At 41.7% G+C, this 20,087-nt stretch overlaps 1 protein-coding gene across 15 annotated transcripts in view; it reads left to right on the top strand.

Annotated features, from left to right (window-relative positions):
* Positions 1–20,087, top strand: part of tbc1d5 (TBC1 domain family, member 5) — a 538,200-nt gene that overhangs the window by 233,397 nt on the left and 284,716 nt on the right. For all 15 annotated transcript variants that reach the window (XM_069913037.1, XM_069913049.1, XM_069913042.1 and 12 more), the window contains one exon: positions 5,029–5,098. In XM_069913037.1, the coding sequence (XP_069769138.1) occupies positions 5,029–5,098 (70 nt within the window). The remainder of the gene's footprint in view (positions 1–5,028; positions 5,099–20,087) is intronic.

The raw sequence follows: 20,087 nt of genomic DNA, 5'->3' as shown, positions 1-20,087 counted from the left end.
GTAGAATTTGTTTGCATTGTTAGTCACCATTTTACTGAGGGGATGCTCACATTCTAAATCTATCTTAGCCTTTGTTTCATATCCAGTTTACAACATTTCAGCTCCACCATCACGTGGACTTTTCCATTTCCCTCTCAACAAAGAACCCAGAATGGAGATTTATAAACATTTGCAGAGTTTTCAGATTCCAATCCCATCGAGATCTTTGTAAATCATACACATTCATGATGATTTTTAAAAAAAATTACTTAATGATAGTCACCTAAACTCGTCACAGAATTGCCAACTTCCCTTTCCTCCCAAGTTCTGATCTGGTATGCTAACTTGTGGGAATATGTTGCCTTTTTGTCTTTTCCTTACAGTTATTGTCTTTTAGTTGGCTATTTATAGTTTGAGTTTGAAATGCATTGTTGAAGAAGAAAATATAAATTTGTTGCTTCATAAAGGCTCCAAAAGTAACCTTGCAAATTAATAGACTAGTGAGCCTGACGACAGTGGTAGCTAAATTGTTGGAAGATGTTGTAAGAGATTGGATATACAATTATTTGGATAGCCAGAAACTGATTAGGGATAGTCCACATGGCTTTATCCGTAGTAGGTCTAATCTTAAAGAGTTTTTCGAGGAGGTTACCTGGAAAGTTGATGAAGGAAAGTCTGTGGATGTTGTCTACATGGACTTTGACAAGGTCCCACATGGGAGGTTATTCAGGAAGCTTCAGACACTAGGTATTCATGATGAAGTAGTGAACTGGATTCGACAATGATTAGATGGAAGAAGCAGAGAGTAGTGGTGGATGATTGTTTCTCAGACTGGAGGACTGTGACTAGTGATGTGCCTCAGGGATCAGTGCTGGGACCATTATTGTTTGTCATTTATATCAATGATCAAGATGATGATGTGGTAAATTAGATCAGCAAGTTTGCACATGGCTCTAATATGTTTTTTTTACACAGAAATCCCATGATATTGCCATAAGGAAGACATAGCATTAAGCAGGCTTTGGTCATTTACACTGAACTGAACAAAGTCAGCATAATGCTGGGTCAGTGTATGTTTTTACACGGCAAACCAGCATTCCAGGAGCAAAAGAGGTGGGATGTGTAACACAACAGCATTGGCGTCTAGTGTCATGTATAACACCATATCTAACGCCATGTAAGATCCACTTTTTTCCCCCAAAAAATGGCTGGTGGAAGGCTGTCAAGAAACTGTGGTCATTATTGTGTTAAGGAAGTGTCAGATTCGAAAGAGACGAGTCTGGACACAAAGGCTTGCAATCAAACGTTACTTTTATTAACATACAAATTGAAGAGTGTGGGACAATTGTAGCAGGAATAAAATGCACAGAATTTATAAAAGAGCAAGGGAAAATACGTACACAATTTAATAAAATATACGTGCACAATTTATCCCGGAATGAAGTAGCTGTTTAAAATGCCTACAAGATTGGAGCAGCGAAGAAGGTTTTCAGAGGGATCTGGACCAGATGGAAAAATGGGCTGAAAAATGGCAGATGGAATTTAATGCAGACAAGTGTGAGGTGTTGCATTTTGGAAGGACATTGAGGAGTGCAGTATAACAGATGGATCTGGGAATACAGATATATAATTCCCTGAAAGTTGTGTCACGTGGATAGGGTTTTAGGCATATTGGTCTTTATAATCAAACTATTGAGTACAGGAGTTGTATAAATAAGACATTGGAGAGGCCAACTTTTCAGTATTATGTGCAGTTTTGGTCACCTATCTGCAGGAAATATGTCAATAAGATAGAAAGAGTGCAGAGAAGATTTACTGGCATGTTGCTCAGACATCAGGAACTGAATTACATGGAAAGGTTGAACAGGTTATTACTTAATGAGAGGAGATTTGATAGAAGTATTTAAAATTATTAGGGGGATAGATAGAGCAAATGTAGATAGGCTTTTTTTTCCATTGAGGGTAAGTGAGATACAAATCTGAGGATGTGGGTTAAGGGTGAAAGGGGAAAAGTTTAGCAGGAACATGAGGGCGAACTTCTTCACACAGAGAGTGGTGGGAATGTGGAACAAGCTACCAGCTGAGGTGGTGAATGCAGGCTCAATTTTAATATTTAAGAAGAATTTGGACAGGTACATAGATGGTATGGAGGGCTACGGACTGGGTGCAGATCTGTGGGACTAGGCAAAAAAAATTGGATTGGCACAGACTAGGGCTGACGGGCCTGTTTCTGTGCTGTAATGTTCTATGGCTTATGGTTCTGTGATAATGTATCACTTTTCATCAGATTAGTATCATGGAATGATATCTTTGATCATGTTATTACCTTAGATGCTCTCTAATTTATTTGTGGGATTTTGTGCTTTACAAAGGCTGTGAAGTTTGATGAAGGTTATTTTCAACCTAATGGTTGAATGTTTTATACTTTTAAAGAGATTTAAAGTGACAATATATATTGTCTGTTTGCCCTTGGTCTCATGTAACATGTTGGTATTCGAGAATCAGAATTAGGATTCACTATCCTGTAACATATTCCATCCATGACTTTAGTTCAAGTTCAAATTTATTATCATCTGACTGTACATATACAGCTAAATGGAAGAGCATTTCTCCAGACCATTGTGCACACAATATTCACACGTATACATAAAGATAAAATTTAAGATAAATACATATAAATGTGTATATTTACATATTTACATATGTATAATAGGATACGATTCTTCAATCTCACAGACTGTGGGAAGAAGCTATTTCCCAGCCGAGCTGTCCTCTTTTGATGCTCTTGTATCTCCTTCTTAATGGTAGTGGCTCAAAAATACTGTGCGCTAGATGGATGTGCTATAATTCTTTGAGCACTATTTAAACAATGCTGCCAGTAAATGTCAGCAATAGAAGAACGGGAGACCCACTGATCTTTTTGGCTGTTTTATAATCCTCTGTATTGACTTTCGGTCTGATACTTTGCAGCTACTGTACCTCATAATGATGCACTCTCCCTTGTTCCCCTCAAAAATGGGGCTGGTAGGCTTGCCTTCCTCAACTTCCTTAGGAAGTATAGGCACTGCAGCGACTTCCTGACTAATGAGGAGTTGCTGTGGGTCCAGGATAGGTCATTCTTCATATACCTACCAAAGACCTTTCTGCTCTCCACTCTTTTCATGTTGGCACCTTTGATATATAGTGGAGAGTGGTCAATCTTTGTTCTTCTGAAGTCCACAATCATCTCCTATGTCTTGTTCAAGGTGGTTGCTGTTCTCGCATCATTTCACAAGCCACGTAACCCCCTCTCTGTAAGCCAACTCATCATTATTGCCAATGAGACCAACTTCTGTTGTATCATCCACAGATTTGATGAACCTGTTTGAACTGAATCTGGCAGTGAAGTCATGATTCAGCAGAATGAATATTAATGGGCTGAGCACACAATCCTGAGGCGGCTTTTTGTCTTTTTCTTATGGTTATGTCTTTTAGTTATTCATAGTTTGGATCTGAAAGACGTTGTTGAAGAAGAAAGTGTAAATGATAATTTATCACCGATATGGTAAACAAGGTGGCACTTGAGATTTTGCTACCGATCTGGACTGACTGTGGTCTTTAGGTCAAGCAGTCCAGAATCCAGTTGCAGAGAAGGGTGTTGAGTCACAGTGAGGACAGCTTATCCACCAGCCTTTGAGGTATAGTCATGTTAAATTAAGGCAATAAACAACAGTCTGGCAAATGAGGCATCATTCTGCATGGAAGTTCACAAAAACAGAAGTTATAATCTTAATATGTAATTACGATAATCATACTGAGTTCAGGTGGTACCTCTGTAATAAATGTATTGAAGGAAGTATCTTGTAATGAAGAAGTTTCAGATATACTGTTTATCCCATGAAAGGACATACAATTCCTAATTGCCAGTGATCGAGTTAATTGGTACACTGAATGCAAAATACTCATGAATCTGCATTGTATATTTTTTCTGTAAAATAAGTTAACTTATCTCTGTTAACTAAAATAATCTTTAAATATTAACTTATAAATATGTTCATGCCAGGTTATATTATCATGGATGAAATACAAAATCTATTTTAAACAATCACAGTATATAAAAGACTTCAATTGGTTGACATGAAATAGGAAAAGGCCCTCCCAGGTTATTTTCATGTTAACAGTAATAGTTGGTAAAATGAACTTCAAATTTGAAGAAGATTATTGTAAATTAAAAGATCAATTGGTCATTCATCCCATGAGCAAATGCTGATAATTCCTTTAGATCATGAATGGTTTGTAGCTTCATTTATCTTCTACTAGTCGATATTCTTTGATACCTTTACATGATGCAAGTTCTATCAACGTCTTTTCAGTTGATGCAGCATTTTTAGGAGATAATCTTAAATTTCCTCTGCTCTTTGTGTTAAGTATTTCCTGATTTCACTCCAAAATGTGGTCATAATTAATCTTAAAATCATGATCTGTTGACTTCCACCAATTTTCCCTGCTCGGTGCAGGGAAACTATCAAGTGACTTTAATGTAATAAAGACCGCAATTAGATCACATACCAATCTTGAGAATTTGCGTTGGTAATAGGCTGATTCGGATAAGGCAAAAGAAGGAATGCTGCACAAATCTGGCTAATCCCAGGATGCAAGAAGGAGAAATTTTTAGAAGTCAGTCGAGCTTTTCTCCTTCAGTTTATGCTTGGTGTCTGAGGAAAATACATGTGTGCATATTGCTGGTGATCAGTACCAGACTTCTTTATGATCTCCCCATATCAAATATATTATCTGTGTTCATTGGCTAGTCTGAGCATGAAAACTAATTCCTTTGGTAATATTATGCTGGCGTAGTGACGCATCCGATAGTTGTTCAGAGTTTTTATTGTTCGGGAAGAGAAAACAAAATTATACATTTTGATTTAGAAGGATATATAATAAAATATAATTCATTGAATAATAAAGATTTAGAATTTTGAATGATTATCGTAATAATTCTAAACATGCTAAATTATTTGTTCTGACTTATTGATGAAACTTATTCATTTTTGCTTTTGTGTTCTCTAGGTGAAATTAATGAAAACGAGAACACTAAAATGCTTTCAGAATCGGACAAAGGGAAATACATCTCCTATAGGTAGATTTCTCACCTACAGAAAATAGTTAATTGCAGTGTTTCCTTCTATTCAGCTGAAACAAAATAGAAAATAGTTTTGTTCTTTGCTGACTTGCTCTGAATTAATGACTGATTTTGAGTATATACAATATTGTGAATCATAAAAGTTACAAAAATGTGGCTACCTTTTGGTATGGTCTGGCCAACTGCCACATAAAATTTGGCACAAGTAGAGTGATTATTTTATTGTTTCCAAAGTTTCTCAGTTGAATATTAGGTCTATCAGATTGAAAACGAGCATTTATAACTTGCATCTATATTGCTCCTTTCACAATCTTTAATAAATACATCATAGTTGTATTTTGAATGTAGATATTGAAATAAATACTGGTAGATAATGTTTATACAATGAGGTTCAGCATAAAGCTTTTCAAATAAATAGCAAGAAAATAAAACATGCTGAAAGATCAGCCTTGGTTTTCCACTTAATATACTGAATTGGCCTGCTCACATTAAAAAAAAAAATTAGTGAATTAAGTAAATAGAACCATAAACCATAGAACGTTACAGCACAGAAAAACTGACCATTTGACCCTTCTGGTCTGTGCCAACCAATTAAACTAGCTAGTCCCCCTGACCTGCTCTCATTCCATAACCCTCCAGACCACTCCTATCCATATCAAGATCAAATCTGCATTCACTACATAAACTGGCAGCTGATTCCACACTCCTGCCACTCTTTGAATGAAAAACTTTCCCCTGATGTACCCCTTTATACTTCTTCCCTTTCAGTCTAAAGCAATGACCTCTCGTATTTATCTCCCCCAATCTAAGTGGAAACACCTTACTCACATCTACTCTGTCTATACCCCTCATAATCTTATAAACCTCTATCAAGTCTCCCCTGTCTCTTCTTCGCTCCAAGGAATATAGTCCTAACCTGTTTAATCTTTCCCGGTAACTCAACTCCTGAAGACCCAGCAACATCTTAGTAAATCTTCTCTGCACTCTTTCAATCTTATTGATATCTTTCCTGCTGCTGGGTGACCAGAACTGCACTCAATATTCTAAGTGTGGCCTCACTAATGACTTGAATAGCTTCAACATAACATCCCAACTTCTATACTCAATACTTTGATTTATAAAGGCGAAGATGCCAAAAGCTTTCTTTACAACCCTGTCCACATGTGACGCCATCTTCAGGGAACAATGTATATGTATTCCCAGATCTCTTTGCTCTTCCGCACTCCTCAATGGCCTACCATTTACTGTGTATGTGCGACCCTGATTCACTCTTCCAAAATGCAACTCCTCACACTTATCTGCATTATATTCCATCAGCCATTTACTAGTCCAATTTCCCACCTGATCCAGATCCCTCTGCAAGCTTTGAAAATCTTCACAGTCCACAACACCTCCTATCTTTGTGTCATCAGCAAACTTGCTGATCCAATTCACCACAGGCCATTTATATAGATAATTAACAATAATGGTTCCCACACAGATTCCTGAGACACACCACTCGACACAGACCTCCAGTCTGAGAAGCAACCATCCACCACCACTCTCTGTTTTCTTCCACCAAGCCAATTTTGAATCTTTAAATTCCAACAGTTCACTAACTTTTTTAATCTCAAAAATATATTTATGTTCATCAAGTAGCATCTTCCTTTAGTTAACTATAATCACATTTTGTAGGAGTTATTTTCTTGATGCTTGATAATTCCTTCTGCAATATGGATGTACCAATTTACCTGGGAAATGCAAACAATGAGATTTGATCAGTAAGATTGAATCAAGTGTGAGATTATGTGGAGTGGAAATGTTCAACCACACACTTATGTTGAAGTGGTACAGAATATTGATTTTGCACCACAGAATATTAATCTTATTCTGTTTCTGATTTTTACTGGAATGTAAATATTCTAATTTAGAAATATCCTCCTACCACCAACAAATATATTTTCTATTTATATTGGTAAACATTTAAGTACAGTATAATCTAATTACAGATGTTAAATGTGTGTAGGTTTAAAGCACTTCCATTAAAATTTGGTTTCTTTGAATTTGTAGTTTGTTTTAAGTAAGATTGGTGTGTATATCATGTATGTTCTGAAATTCTCTACACAGTGATCAATCTTGGAACATTTTGACAGGGTTGTACAATGAAGGGGGGTGAAAAACTAGCACGATTAATTTACACTATTGTTTCATTTTAGCAAGAGGTATCTTGTATTATAAACAACTGTGCATGCCCCAAGAGAGAGAAATACTTGCATATTCTTTCTTTCTTTGGCTTGGCTTCGCGGACGAAGATTTATGGAGGGGTATGTCCACATCTGCTGCAGGCTCGTTGGTGACTGACAAGTCCGATACGGGACAGGCAGGCACGGTTGCAGCGGTTGCAAGGGAAAATTGGTTGGTTGGGGTTGGGTTTTTCCTCCTTTGTCTTTTGTCAGTGAGGTGGGCTCTGCGGTCTTCTTCAAAGGAGGTTGCTGCCCACCGAACTGTGAGGTGCACGGTTGGAGGCCATATCAGCCCACTGGTGGTGGTCAATGTGGCAGGCACCAAGAGCTTTCTTTAAGCAGTCCTTGTACCTCTTCTTTGGTGCACCTCTGTCTCGGTGGCCGGTGGAGAGCTCGCCATAGAACACGATCTTGGGAAGGCGATGGTCCTCCATTCTGGAGACGTGACCCACCCAGTGCAGTTGGGTCTTCAGCAGCATGGATTCGATGCTTGCGGACTCTGCTAGCTTGAGTACTTCGGTGTTGGTGATGAAGTCATTCCAATGAATGTTGAGGATGGAGTGGAGACAGCGCTGATGGAAGCGTTCTAGGAGCCGTAGGTGATGCCGGTAGAGGACCCATGATTCGGAGCCGAACAGGAGCGTGGGTATGACAACTGCTCTGTACACGCTGACCTTTGTGTGTTTCTTCAGGTGGTTGTTGTCATGATAATGAATATGCATGAGATGTATGTAGATAGAGGTTGAGCTATTAACCTGACGGGAGGTCAGAGGGCATGCGCGCGAGGTATGCAGGCACGGAATGGTGGAATTATGGAAGCAGAGAAATAAACACACACCGATGTTCAACGGGTAAATCATGTGTAGATGGTGCTATCAATTTCACATTTCGGGCCACTAATGTGACATTGGCGACGAGGAGAAACATTTTGGATTTTCATTCCGTGGCTTTGAGCTGGAATGTTTCATGATAGCAGTCATTGGAGCTGAATTTCTAGCACTTCGCAGTGTTCCTCATTTTGACCCAACGGGCGATGCAAGCACTGTGAGCGTGAAGTGGAAGGCATGGCTTGAAGAATTCGAATCTTACGCCGATAGTTGTGGCCTATTTCTCGATGGGAGCATGGCGGAGCAGAAAGCGCAACGGAGGGCGTTACTTCTTTTCACGGCAGGACCTGCAGTTCGGGAACCTTTTAAGACGCTTTCGAATACTGGAAGGAAGGAGGAATACCAGAAAGCTGTAGATGCATTGAATGCACACTATGTGGTGACATCGAATGCCACATTTCAACGCCATTTATTTTGCAAAACTAAACAGGAATATGGGGAAATGGTCGCCCAGTACGTGACGAGATTGCGACAACTGGCTGTTGGATGCAATTACGTGGCAGCTGATTTGGACAACCAGTTATTGGATCAAGTCGTGCAGCACTGCAGATCAGACAAACTCAGAAGGCGACTGCTGGAAAAAGGGGGTGAGTTGAAACTTATCAATGCTTTACCAATTGCTGCTGCATTAGAGGCTGTTAAGGGGCAATTTCATACCATGAAACTGAAAGACAACTCAAGCCAGCCCAGTAAAGACAAAGTTGGTCAACTAGTAAATAGGCTCTCGCATAGCCATAGCCAGCCAAGAAATATGCCGACACGTGACTTGGAGTGTTACAGATGTGGAGACAGAGGTCATTTTGGAAAAGACCCATGCTGCCCAGCAAAAGGCAAAGTTTGTAGAAAGTGTGGAGGTAAAGACCACTTGGCAAAGAAGTGCAAAAGCAAGTCAAATGCAAACCAGAATGGGAAGAGTACAACTTCTAAGGGCAAAGCTTGTGGGAAAGGAAAGTCTCCTGGAAAGATAGGCAATTATGGACAGAGAAAACAAGGCACTATTCGCCATATAGAAGGTGACCCAGAAAGTGACGATGATGACGACAACCAGGATGGGCAGAAATACTATCAGTTTACATTGAATGATGACCATCATGAGAAAGTCCCAGTGATAATGGTGGTGTGACAGTTCCGGTCATTGTAGACTCAGGCAGTGACAGTAATGTAATTGACCAACACTTATGGGAGAAATTGAAAAAAAATATCATTTGTACGTCAAAGTGTTCAAAGAAACTGTATCCATACACAGCAACCAAGCCATTGCAGACCATTGGATGTTTCATTGCGACTGTTGAAGCTGGTGACAAGCACACCGAAGCAGAGTTTGTTGTCATAGACGAGAGGGGAGAACCATTGCTGAGTAGATGCACGGCACAAGATCTGGCAATACTTCATATTGGAGCTCGTGTCAATTCAGTTCAGTCATACGAGGATATGAAGCAAGAATTCCCCGCAGTTTTCCAGGGAGTAGGAAAGCTGAAAGGTCGACAACTAAAGCTAGCAGTGGACAAAACGGTCAAACCCAAGACGCAACCAGTGCACAGAACCCCATATGGATTTCGTGGGAAAATCGAGACCAAAATCAAAGAGTTGATTGAGCAAGACATTATTGAACCTGTAGAACATTCAACGCAATAGGTCAGCCCAGTAGTGATCGTGCCCAAACCAAATGGTGACATGAGACTGTGTGTTGATATGAGTATGGCCAATGAAGCTATAATTCGAGAATGACACCCCATACCAACAGTAGAAGAAGTACTCCAGGAGTTAACAACCAGTCAGGTATTCTCAAAAATCGATTTATGGAGCTATCATCAACTAGAGCTGGACCCAGAATCCAGGGACGTGACAACATTTGTGACTCACTGTGGATTGTACCGGTACAAGAGGCTATTGTTCAGCATCAATGCAGCTCCTGAGATCTACCAGTACGAAATCCATCGAGTGAATCAAGGCATTCCTGGAGTCGCCAACATTTCTGATGACATTATAGTCCAAGCGGCTACACAGGAAGAGCATGGCAGACGGTTGAGGCTTGTGCTATCCAGACTACAGGGGGCAGGCCTTACTGTGAATGGAGACAAGTGCCAGTTCGGTGCCTCAGAGATGGACTTCATGGGACACAGGCTTACACGGGAAGGACGGAACCCAGCTGATGCCAAGGTGAAAGCTGTTGCCGATGCACGTGAACCCCAGAATGCAACGGAGATGAGGAGTTTCTTGGGATTGGTCAATTATTGCGCAAAGTTCATCCCTAACTTTGCTACACTGGCAGAACCACTCAGGAAACTAACCAGGAAAGGTGTACCATTCCATTTTGGATCTGAGCAGAAGGAAGCATTCACAGCTCTGAAACAAAGTCTGACGAATGCCGATACTCTTGGGTATTATGATCCGGATGCACTAACCAAAGTCATAGCGGATGCTAGCCCTGTTGGTTTAGGAGCTGTGTTGGTCCAGATGCATGATGAGGGACCAAGAATCATTGCCTATGCCAGCAGATCTTTGACAGACGTTGAAAGGAGATATTCTCAGACAGAGAAAGAAGCACTCGGACTTATATGGGCCTGCAAGAGATTCCATGCATATTTGTATGACATTGAATTTGAACTCATCACGGACCATAAACCATTGGAGGTGATCTACACCGCCAAGTCCAAACCGTGTGCCAGGATAGAACGATGTGTGCTCAGACTCCAACCGTACAAGTACAAAGTAGTCTACATTGCTGGGAAAGCAAACATTGCTGATCCGCTGTGCAGATTGTTGAAAGATGGATGCCCACAATCCAAGTCAGAACTGGGGAGAGAAGCAGAGAGCTTTGTACGCTTCGTAGCTATCCAGTTGACACCGGGAGCTGTGACAACGAGGGAAGTCGGGAGAGAGTCCGAACATGACCCAGAACTCATGGAAGTTAGAGAATGTATCCAAAGTGGACAATGGGACAAGTGCACTCACAAGGCATATGTTCCCATTAGAAACGGACTTTGTTGCATCGGGCAGTGTGTGTTGAGGGGTTGTAGATTGGTGATACCACAGAGGTTGAGACCGAAGATCGTATCATTAGTTCATGAAGGACACCTAGGTATTGTTGGTACCAAGCAAAACCTCAGGAGTAAAGTATGGCGGAGAAATTCGTCAAAACCTGCCATGGGTGTCAACTCACAAGTAGGAGTAATCCCCCAGAGCCGATCCGGAGTACGCATCTCCCAACAGGACCGTGGATCAATGTAGCTGTTGACTTTCTCGGACCTTTACCAACTGGCGAGTCAATCATGGTAGTGGTGGACTACTACAGCAGATACTATGAGTACTCTGTGATGAGGTCAACGACCACTGAAAAAACGTTACAAGCATTGGCAGTGATGTTCACGAGACATGGATTGCCTGTTATGCTACACTCTGACAATGGTCCACAGTTCATTTCAGAGACATTTGCTCAACATCCATCACAAGTAACTCCTAAATGGCCGCAAGCCAACGGAGAAGTAGAGAGACAAAATCAGTCCATCGAAAAACGACTACAGATCGCTCATGCAGAAGGACAGAACTGGAGAGAAGCATTGCTATCCTATCTAGCTGTCTATCGGGCAACCCCTCATGCAACCACAGGAAAAAGTCCAGCAGAAGTACTCTTTGGGAGGAAAATCCACACAAAAATGCCCGAACGGAAGGAAATCAGGGACGACCAGGAGATGAAGGACCACGATGCTGAAAAGAAGGGGGCAGCAAAGCTGGGGCCAAGTACACAGACATCATGTCTGGAGATAATGTTCTTGTGAAGCAAGAGAATGGTGGTAAGCTAGACACATCTTATTACCATCAACCCTACACTGTTGTATCCAGAAGCGGCAGTATGGTGACAGTCAGGACTCCAGCTGGAGTCCTCTACAAAAGAAACGAGTCTGGAATCAAAAAGTAACAATCCAGAGCAGCACCGAGTGAAGTGGTTGGAAATCCAGTACGAGTTGTTCAACCTGAGGGACCAGACGATGTTCCAGAGGTAGTTACCAGTTTTCCCGATGAAGTGGCCAGAGTACCAGAAACACCAGAGGCCGTAGCGAGCAGTGTTTCTGGTGCTGAGGGTGAGCAACCAAGTTGCGACAGTAGCATTGCAGGAAGGCTGAGACGGGACAGGAAACCACCTAATCGATATGAAGATTTTGTGCCATATTTCTAATCGTGCCCGCATTATCATGAAAGTGAAAGTTTGTGATAGTTGGAATGAGTTTCAATGAAGAAATAAAAAGTGCATTGATTCAGTGGAAGTACAGTAATGATACACGCCAAAGAAAAGTGGAAATGTGTGGTGATTGTGAAAAAAAAGAGAAATATGTAAAGGGTTTATGCCGAACGCTGCCCTTGTGAATCACGCAGTGAATGCGTATATGTGGATGTCAGGAAGGAAACCATCGCGAACTCCGAGAAAGAGACCTTTGCGAAGTTGTGCTATGATTACCTGGATCATCGCTGTTTTGTTGTGTTTAGCGTTATTAGAAAAAGAAAACTGTGCGCCGAGCATTTATTTTATATTTGACGCGGTTTGACTTTGGACCATCAGTAGCAGTAACCAACAATCAGAAGTATTTTGATGCAGGAAGAGGAATGATAATGGGAACATTTGGACAGTGATTTTGATAAATACATCATAAAGTACATGTATGAGTGCTGTAAGAATTGCATTTTTCTTTTGGTCGACTATTTGGTATTAAATGAAAAAAAAACAAAAGTATTGGAATTTAAATATGTGGTTTTATAGAACGGAAAAAAAAAGTCATGAAAAATAAAGGGGAAGGAAATATGTGGGGCGTATAATTTTAAACATTTACATTTTGCATATGAGGTGACCATTGTATTAGTATAACTACAGAAGAAATGTTGAGCCATTATATTACATTTGGTTATAACATGGTAACGTTACATTTTGTGAAGAGGGAATTTGATGTTGCTTTTGTTGGTTTGGAAGGCAGAAAAATGCTATTGATAGTGTTAAAGTGTTTGCATTTAAACAGAAAGAAACACAGCAATGTATTATGTTCGATGATATTCATACAAGATATACACTTAGATTGAAAGGTTAAGACACATAAAGATATAAAGTTTATTTCCGGTGAAAGGAGGGATGTCATTATAATGAATATGCATGAGATGTATGCAGATAGAGGTTGAGCTATGAACTTGACGGGAGGTCAGAGGGCATGCGCGCGAGGTATGCAGGCGCGGAATGGTGGAATAATGGAAACAGAGAAATAAATACATGCTGATGTTCAACGGGTAAATCATGTGTTGATGGTGCAATCAATTTCACATTTTGGGCCACAAATGTGACAGTTGTTTTTCCAGTCTCTTTTGTGTAGTCTTCCAAAGGCGCTATTTGCCTTGGCGAGTCTGTTGTCTATCTCTTTATCGATCCAGGCATCAGATGAAATGGTGCAGCCGAGGTAGGTAAACTGGTTGACTGTTTTGAGTTCTGTGTGCCCGTTGGAGATGTGGGGTGGGGGGGGGGGGGGGGCTGATGGAGGACCTCAGTTTTCTTCAGGCTGATTTCCAGGCCAAACATTTTGGCAGTTTCCGCAAAACAGGACGTCATGCGCTGGAGAGCTGGCTCTGAATGGGCAACTAAAGCGGCATCGTCTGCAAAGAGTAGTTCATGGACAAGTTGCTCTTGTGTCTTGGTGTGAGCTTCCAGGCGCCTCAGATTGAAGAGACTGCCATCCGTGCAGTACCGGATGTAAACAGCGCCTTCATTGTTGAGGTCTTTCATGGCTTGTTTCAGCATCATGCTGAAGAAGATAGTAAAGAGGACGCAGCCTTGCTTCACTCCGTTGTCAATGGAGAAGGGTTCAGAGAGCACATTGCTGTATCTGACCCGACCTTGTTGGTTTTCGTGCAGTTGGATAACCATGTTGAGGAACTTGGGGGGGCATCCGAGGCACTCTAGTATTTGCCAAAGCCGTTTCCTGCTCACGGTGTCAAAGGCTTTGGTGAGGTCAACAAAAGTGATGTAGAGTCCTTTGTTTTGTTCTCTGCACTTTTCTTGGAGCTGTCTGAGGGCAAAGACCATGTCAGTAGTTCCTCTGTTTGCGCTAAAGCCACACTGTGATTCTGGGAGGACATTTTCAGTGACATTAGATATTAGTCTATTAAGGAGAATCCTAGCAAAGAGCAGCGTGATTCCCCTGTAGTTTGAGCAGTCTGATTTCTCGCCTTTGTTTTTGTTCAGGGTGATGATGATGGAATCACGAAGGTCCTGAGGCAGCTTTCCTTGGTCCCAGCAGAGCATGAAAAACTCATGCTGTTTGGTATACAGAGCTTTGCCGCCAGTCTTACAGACCTCTGGGGGATTCCATCCATCCCTGCTGCTTTGCCACTTTTCAGTTGTTCAATTGCCTTATATGTCTCTTCCTGAGTAAGGACCTCATCCAGCTCTAGACTCAAGGGTTGTTGAGGGAGCTGGAGCAGGGCGGATTCTTGGACTGAGCGGTTGGCACTGAAAAGAGATTGGAAGTGTTCTGACCATCGATTGAAGATGGAGATTTTGTCGCTGAGGAGGACTTCGCCGTCTGAGCTGCGCAGTGGGCTTTGGACTTGGGGTGAGGGGCCGTACACAGCCTTTAGTGTCTCATAAAAACCCCTGAAGTCGCCAATGTCGGTGCTAAGCTGGGTTCGTTTGGCGAGGCTAGTCCACCATTCATTTTGGATCTCCCGGAGTTTGCGCTGAAGATGGCTGCATGCGAGACAGAAGGCTCATTTTCTCTCTGGCCAGGAAGGCTTTGCAAGGTGAGCCTGGTGGGCAGCTCGCTTCTTTGCCACCAGCTCCTGGATTTCCTGGTTGTTTTCGTCAAACCAGTCCTTGTTTTTCCTGGAGGAGAATTGCAGTATGGCCATTTTCAGCTGATCCCAGAGGGTTTCAGGAGACGTGACCGTGAGGCAGTTTGCATCCTCGAGCTTTGCTTGTAGGTTTGCCTGGAAGTTTCCTCTCACTACGTCTGACTGCAGGTTTCCAACATTGAACCTCTTTCTGGGGGCTCCACTGTTCTTGAACTTTGGCTTGAAGTGAAGGTTGAGCTTGCAGCGAACAAGCCGGTGGTCAGTGTTGCATTCCGCGCTGGGCATGACCCTGGTGTGGAGCACATCTCGTTTGTCTCTTCCTCGCACCAGAACGTAGTCCAGGAGGTGCCAGTGTTTGGATCGGGGATGCATCCAGCTAGTCTTCAGGCTGTCTCTCTGCTGGAAAAGGGTGTTAGTAATGACAAGCCGCTGTTCTGCACAGAGTTCCAACAGGAGGCGCCCGTTGTCATTCCACTTGCCGACACCATGCTTGCCAAGGATTCCTGGCCAGGTTTCTGAGTCTTTGCCGACGCGAGCGTTGAAGTCGCCAAGGATGACAACCTTGTCGGCTGTAGGGGTGCGTTGGATGAGGTTGCGCAGGTCAGTGTAGAACTTGTCCTTTTCTGCTGGTTCCGCCTGAAGGGTTGGAGCATAGACATTCATGAGAGTGATGCGTCGCTTGTTTTGAAGGGGGAGTCGCATGGACATGATTCGGTCAGAGTGGCCTGTCGGGAGGTTTTCGAGTTTGGAGGCAATGGAGTTCTTGACCATGAAGCCAACACCAGATAGGCGTCGTTCAGCCTGGGGCTTGGCAGACCAGTAGAGTGTGTAGCCCGCACTGTGTTATTGGAGGCTGCCTACATCTACAAGGCGGACTTCGCTGAGAGCGTATGTCGATGTCGAGTCTGAGGAGTTCATGTGCGATCAGGGCAGACCGACATTCAGGTCGATGGCTGTCAGCCTTGTCTAGCATGGTTCTGATGTTCCAGCATGCGAGCTTGAGTTTGTGTGCATCTTTTGAGGGGGAGGACGTGGACATGTCCTCGGGCCTGCGCAAAGGAGCTTTTAGGTGGAGTGCAATATGCGCAGTACTGACCCCACCCTTTACACCCATGGTTCGTTTGCCGTGGCCAAGCAAGCTGGGACATGGAGGCGAGGTCCTTGGGTTGTAGGTTTTATATCGGAGTGACCTTCTCCTATGCAGATTGCTTAACCGGGCTGAAGAGGCTTGCCTCCCCTTTTAGGTCGAACCATTTCTGGAGATCTACATTATCTACTATATGTTAAAATTCACACAAATTGTCATCATTTATCTTTATCCAAGATTAGTTACTGACAAAGAAAGGTTGTTAAAATTTCAAGGATTTTCCAAAATAACCAAATTTGGACATTGGAATTAAGTGTAGTTTACTATTCTTGAAATAGTATAAGAAGGAGCCAAGAAAGATTTGCAAGTAATGTTGCATAACATCAATTATGTAGAGAAAAGAAAGCTAACCACACGCTAAGTTTTGGCATCAATAACAAATTGATTGCTTACAATGAATATTTTCACTAAGTTTCTAGTAATCTAACAGAGACAAGGTGCACACTGCACTGAAAGTGCAGTTTTGGAAAAAAAATGTGCAGAATATATGCAATAAGTTACGGTAGCTTTTGCACAATCAGGAATATAGTACTTGTAACATTCTATAAGATGAAGAATATCCATTTAATATCATTTGTTAAGTGTTTTATTTACTGGATCAACATCCCATTTTAAATCTGTAAAATGAACATTACTGAATCTTCATTCATCATTTATTCTGCATTTGTACCCTTTTCAGGACTTGTAGAGAACAAAATTAGTACCTCTTAACAGACACCCTTTTATTTAACTGAAATCTTAATTCTATGGAGAGTAAAACCTTTGGTATCCAGGTTGGTAGATGCCGGATAAGTGAATTTTCTGGTTGCTTTAGATTGCATGTTGCGTGATTGGCAAACTAACAGTGAGGCACGCCAATTTTAAACTGTATTTTTCACCTATTTTCTGAGTTTTTTTGGAAGTTGCTTGAATTCTGGATTACAGGGTTTTTACTGTACATCAGTTGCAATGAACTGTTTGCAGTGACTTCTGTTCATCTTCTTCTGACATATGAACCAAAAAGTTTTAAAGTTATTTGAAAAAAAACTTTCATTATTAATGAGACATCATATCTGGAAGTTAACTCATCACAAACCCGTGCTTAACACTTGTCTTTCAGTAGTTGATGTACTGAAGGCTTTTGAGTTATTTGCCGGAAAATACTGTAATACTCTATTCCATTCTCATAATTAAATCTTGTTTAGACAGCCTTCCCTTCCTCTTCTCAGAGTTATTTTATGCTTAAAGCCTAAAACATCTCAATGTATATTTCTGTTTATGTCAGGAATATTTTGCACTTTTTTAAGGTTTTGTTTCTTCAGTCATACAAGGGATAGATTTTAACAGGGACAATAGCAGATGATTGAAAATTGATCTTGTTTCCTAATGAACTAAAATAATTGAGAGTAAAATACAAAGTCTGCAGATGCAGTGGTTGAGTACTTGCATCCACAACTCATTCTCACCACCATTCAGGGCCCTACTCCTTCCAAATGAAGTAGTATTTTACTTGTGAATCTGCAAGAGTCATCTACTGCATCCAGAGTTCCCTTTGTGATCTTCTCTATATGGGAGAGACTGGATGCAGTCTGGGAGATCGGTTCACTGAGCTTCTTCGCTCTTTCTGCATCAATGACAGTGGCCAATCTCCCAGTGGCCAACCATTTCAATTCTGCACCCCACTCCCGTGCTGACATGTCTATCCATCACTTTATGCTCTGCCAAACCAAGGCTGCCCATAAATTGGAGAAGCAGCATCTAATATTACTCTGGGAACTCTCCAACCAGATGGGATTAACATCAACTTCCCCAGTTTCTACTAGACCACTCCTGTTCTCCCTCTCTTCCCTATCCCTCTGTTGACTTTCCTCTTGCTGTACCCACCCTTCCCTCTCCATTCCCAGTTGTACCCCCTTCCCTCCCTTATCCACATATTACCTCTTGCTTGTTGGCCTGTGCGCTCCTCCCCCTGCCCCTCCCCCCTACCATTTTGTTACGACATCTGTCTGCATTTTGCTCGTACCTTGATGAAGGGCTCAAACTCAAAATGTTGGTCATATATCTTTATCTTTCTTCAATAGAATACACTGTTTGACCTGCTGAATTTTTCCAGAATTGTGTTTTTAATTTCAATTAAAATTGAGACCTTGGAGCCATCAAAATTTGTGTTTTTGACATGGGATAGTCTCATTAATTATCAAAATGATAATGACAGCTTCAATACTAATAATCTACAGCTCTATTGCATCAGTTGAATGTGGTTCATACCACTTCTACTGGTCTGTAATTAATGTTCTCAAAGCAAATGGGTCCTCATCTGGAAATGTTGAGGTTTATCTGAGGAATCTTGCCAGTCTCTCTGCTGATTACTGCCTCAGAATTTCTTGACAGCAGAGAGGCAATTGCCTCCATTCACCACATCGTTGCTCACCATTCCTTGCTTTAAGTTGATGAACTGGAATCCAAGCTTCAAAAATACCATTTCTTTGAGAAGGAGAAAGGTTAAGCAAACTCTTAATCGCAGAAGACAGTCATTCCCTTTTGGTCAAATACTGTAGATTTAGTCAGTGGTCAGGGCAGGATGATATGACTCCAATTTAGGCAGGTATAGAGGATTCAGAAAGTGTTTTGGGGAAATTCAGATCTTAGCTCAATAAATATGAGGATGTTACACCTTGTGTGGTCAAGGGCAGGTTTTGCAGGGTGGATGAACAGATTAATTACAGCACCGCCATTTGCTGATCACTGTATATGAGGAAATAAATAAGAATGTTGTTATGGTAGGTACAGTAGAGTCAGGAATAGATAGGGAGAGTTGGCTAATTCAAATGGAGAAATTGATTAAAAAGGCCACAACCTAAAGACTGTCAGGCATTTAAGATAATAGAACATGACAGCACAGTACAGACCCCTTGGCTCACGATGTTTTGCCAACCATATAAATCCATTCAACTATCTAAACCTTCCCTATCTTTCACCCATATCCTTCTATTTTTCTTGCTTCCATGTGCCTGAGTCATTTCAATGTCCCTATTGTACCAGCCTCCACCACCACCCCTGGCAAAGCACTTCAGGCCCCCACTACTCTCTGTAAAAAGACATCTCCCCTGAACTTTCATCCCCTCACCTTGTATAGGTGTCCTCTGGTATTTGCTTATGTCGCCTTAGAAACAGGGTGCTGGCTGTCTACCTTATCTCTGCCTCTCCTACTCTTTTAGATCTCTATTAAGTCACCTCTCATCCATCTTTTTTCCAAAGACAAATGCCCTAGCTCTGCTAACCTTGCCTGGTGAGACTTGTTCTCCAATCCAGGCAACATCCTGATAAATCTTCTCTGCACCCTCTCCAAAGCTTCCACATCCATTCTGTAAAGAGGTGACCAGAACTGAACACAATATTCCAAGTGTGGTCTCACCAGATTTATCAATCCGAATATTTTTAAGAGAATCGAGCACTTGCTCTTGCATAACCTCAACATACTCCAGCACATAAGCGTCCTATTATTGACCTCACATTGGCCAATGTTCCTCTCTCTTTTGAACACTGAAGCAAAGTATTCATTTAACCCCCCCTCCGCCCACCTCTTCTGCCTCCTGCCACATATTGCCACCTATATCCTTATGTGGTCCTTCTTTCAGACTAGTTATCCTTCTGTTCTTCACGTATGCATAGAATGCCTTAGGGTTATCTATAATCCTACATCCCATGCCTATTCTAGCTCTCCACAGTCCTTTCTTAAGCTACCATATAGTTCTCATTAGCCTTTCTGGTCTTTTATTTCCTAAACTGTGTGTATACTTCCTTCTTCCTTTTAACTAACTGTCTCACTTCCTTTGTCAACCACCATTCCCTTATCTTTCCCTGTTATCAATGGGACAGACCTATCCAGAAGCTTGCGCAAGCGGTCCCCAAACATCCTCTAC

This window comes from Narcine bancroftii, chromosome 1 (assembly GCF_036971445.1).
Source record: "Narcine bancroftii isolate sNarBan1 chromosome 1, sNarBan1.hap1, whole genome shotgun sequence".
Taxonomy (NCBI): domain Eukaryota; kingdom Metazoa; phylum Chordata; class Chondrichthyes; order Torpediniformes; family Narcinidae; genus Narcine; species Narcine bancroftii.
The sequence above is the reverse complement of the archived record's forward strand: the minus strand, read 5'-3'. Positions and strand labels throughout refer to the sequence as shown.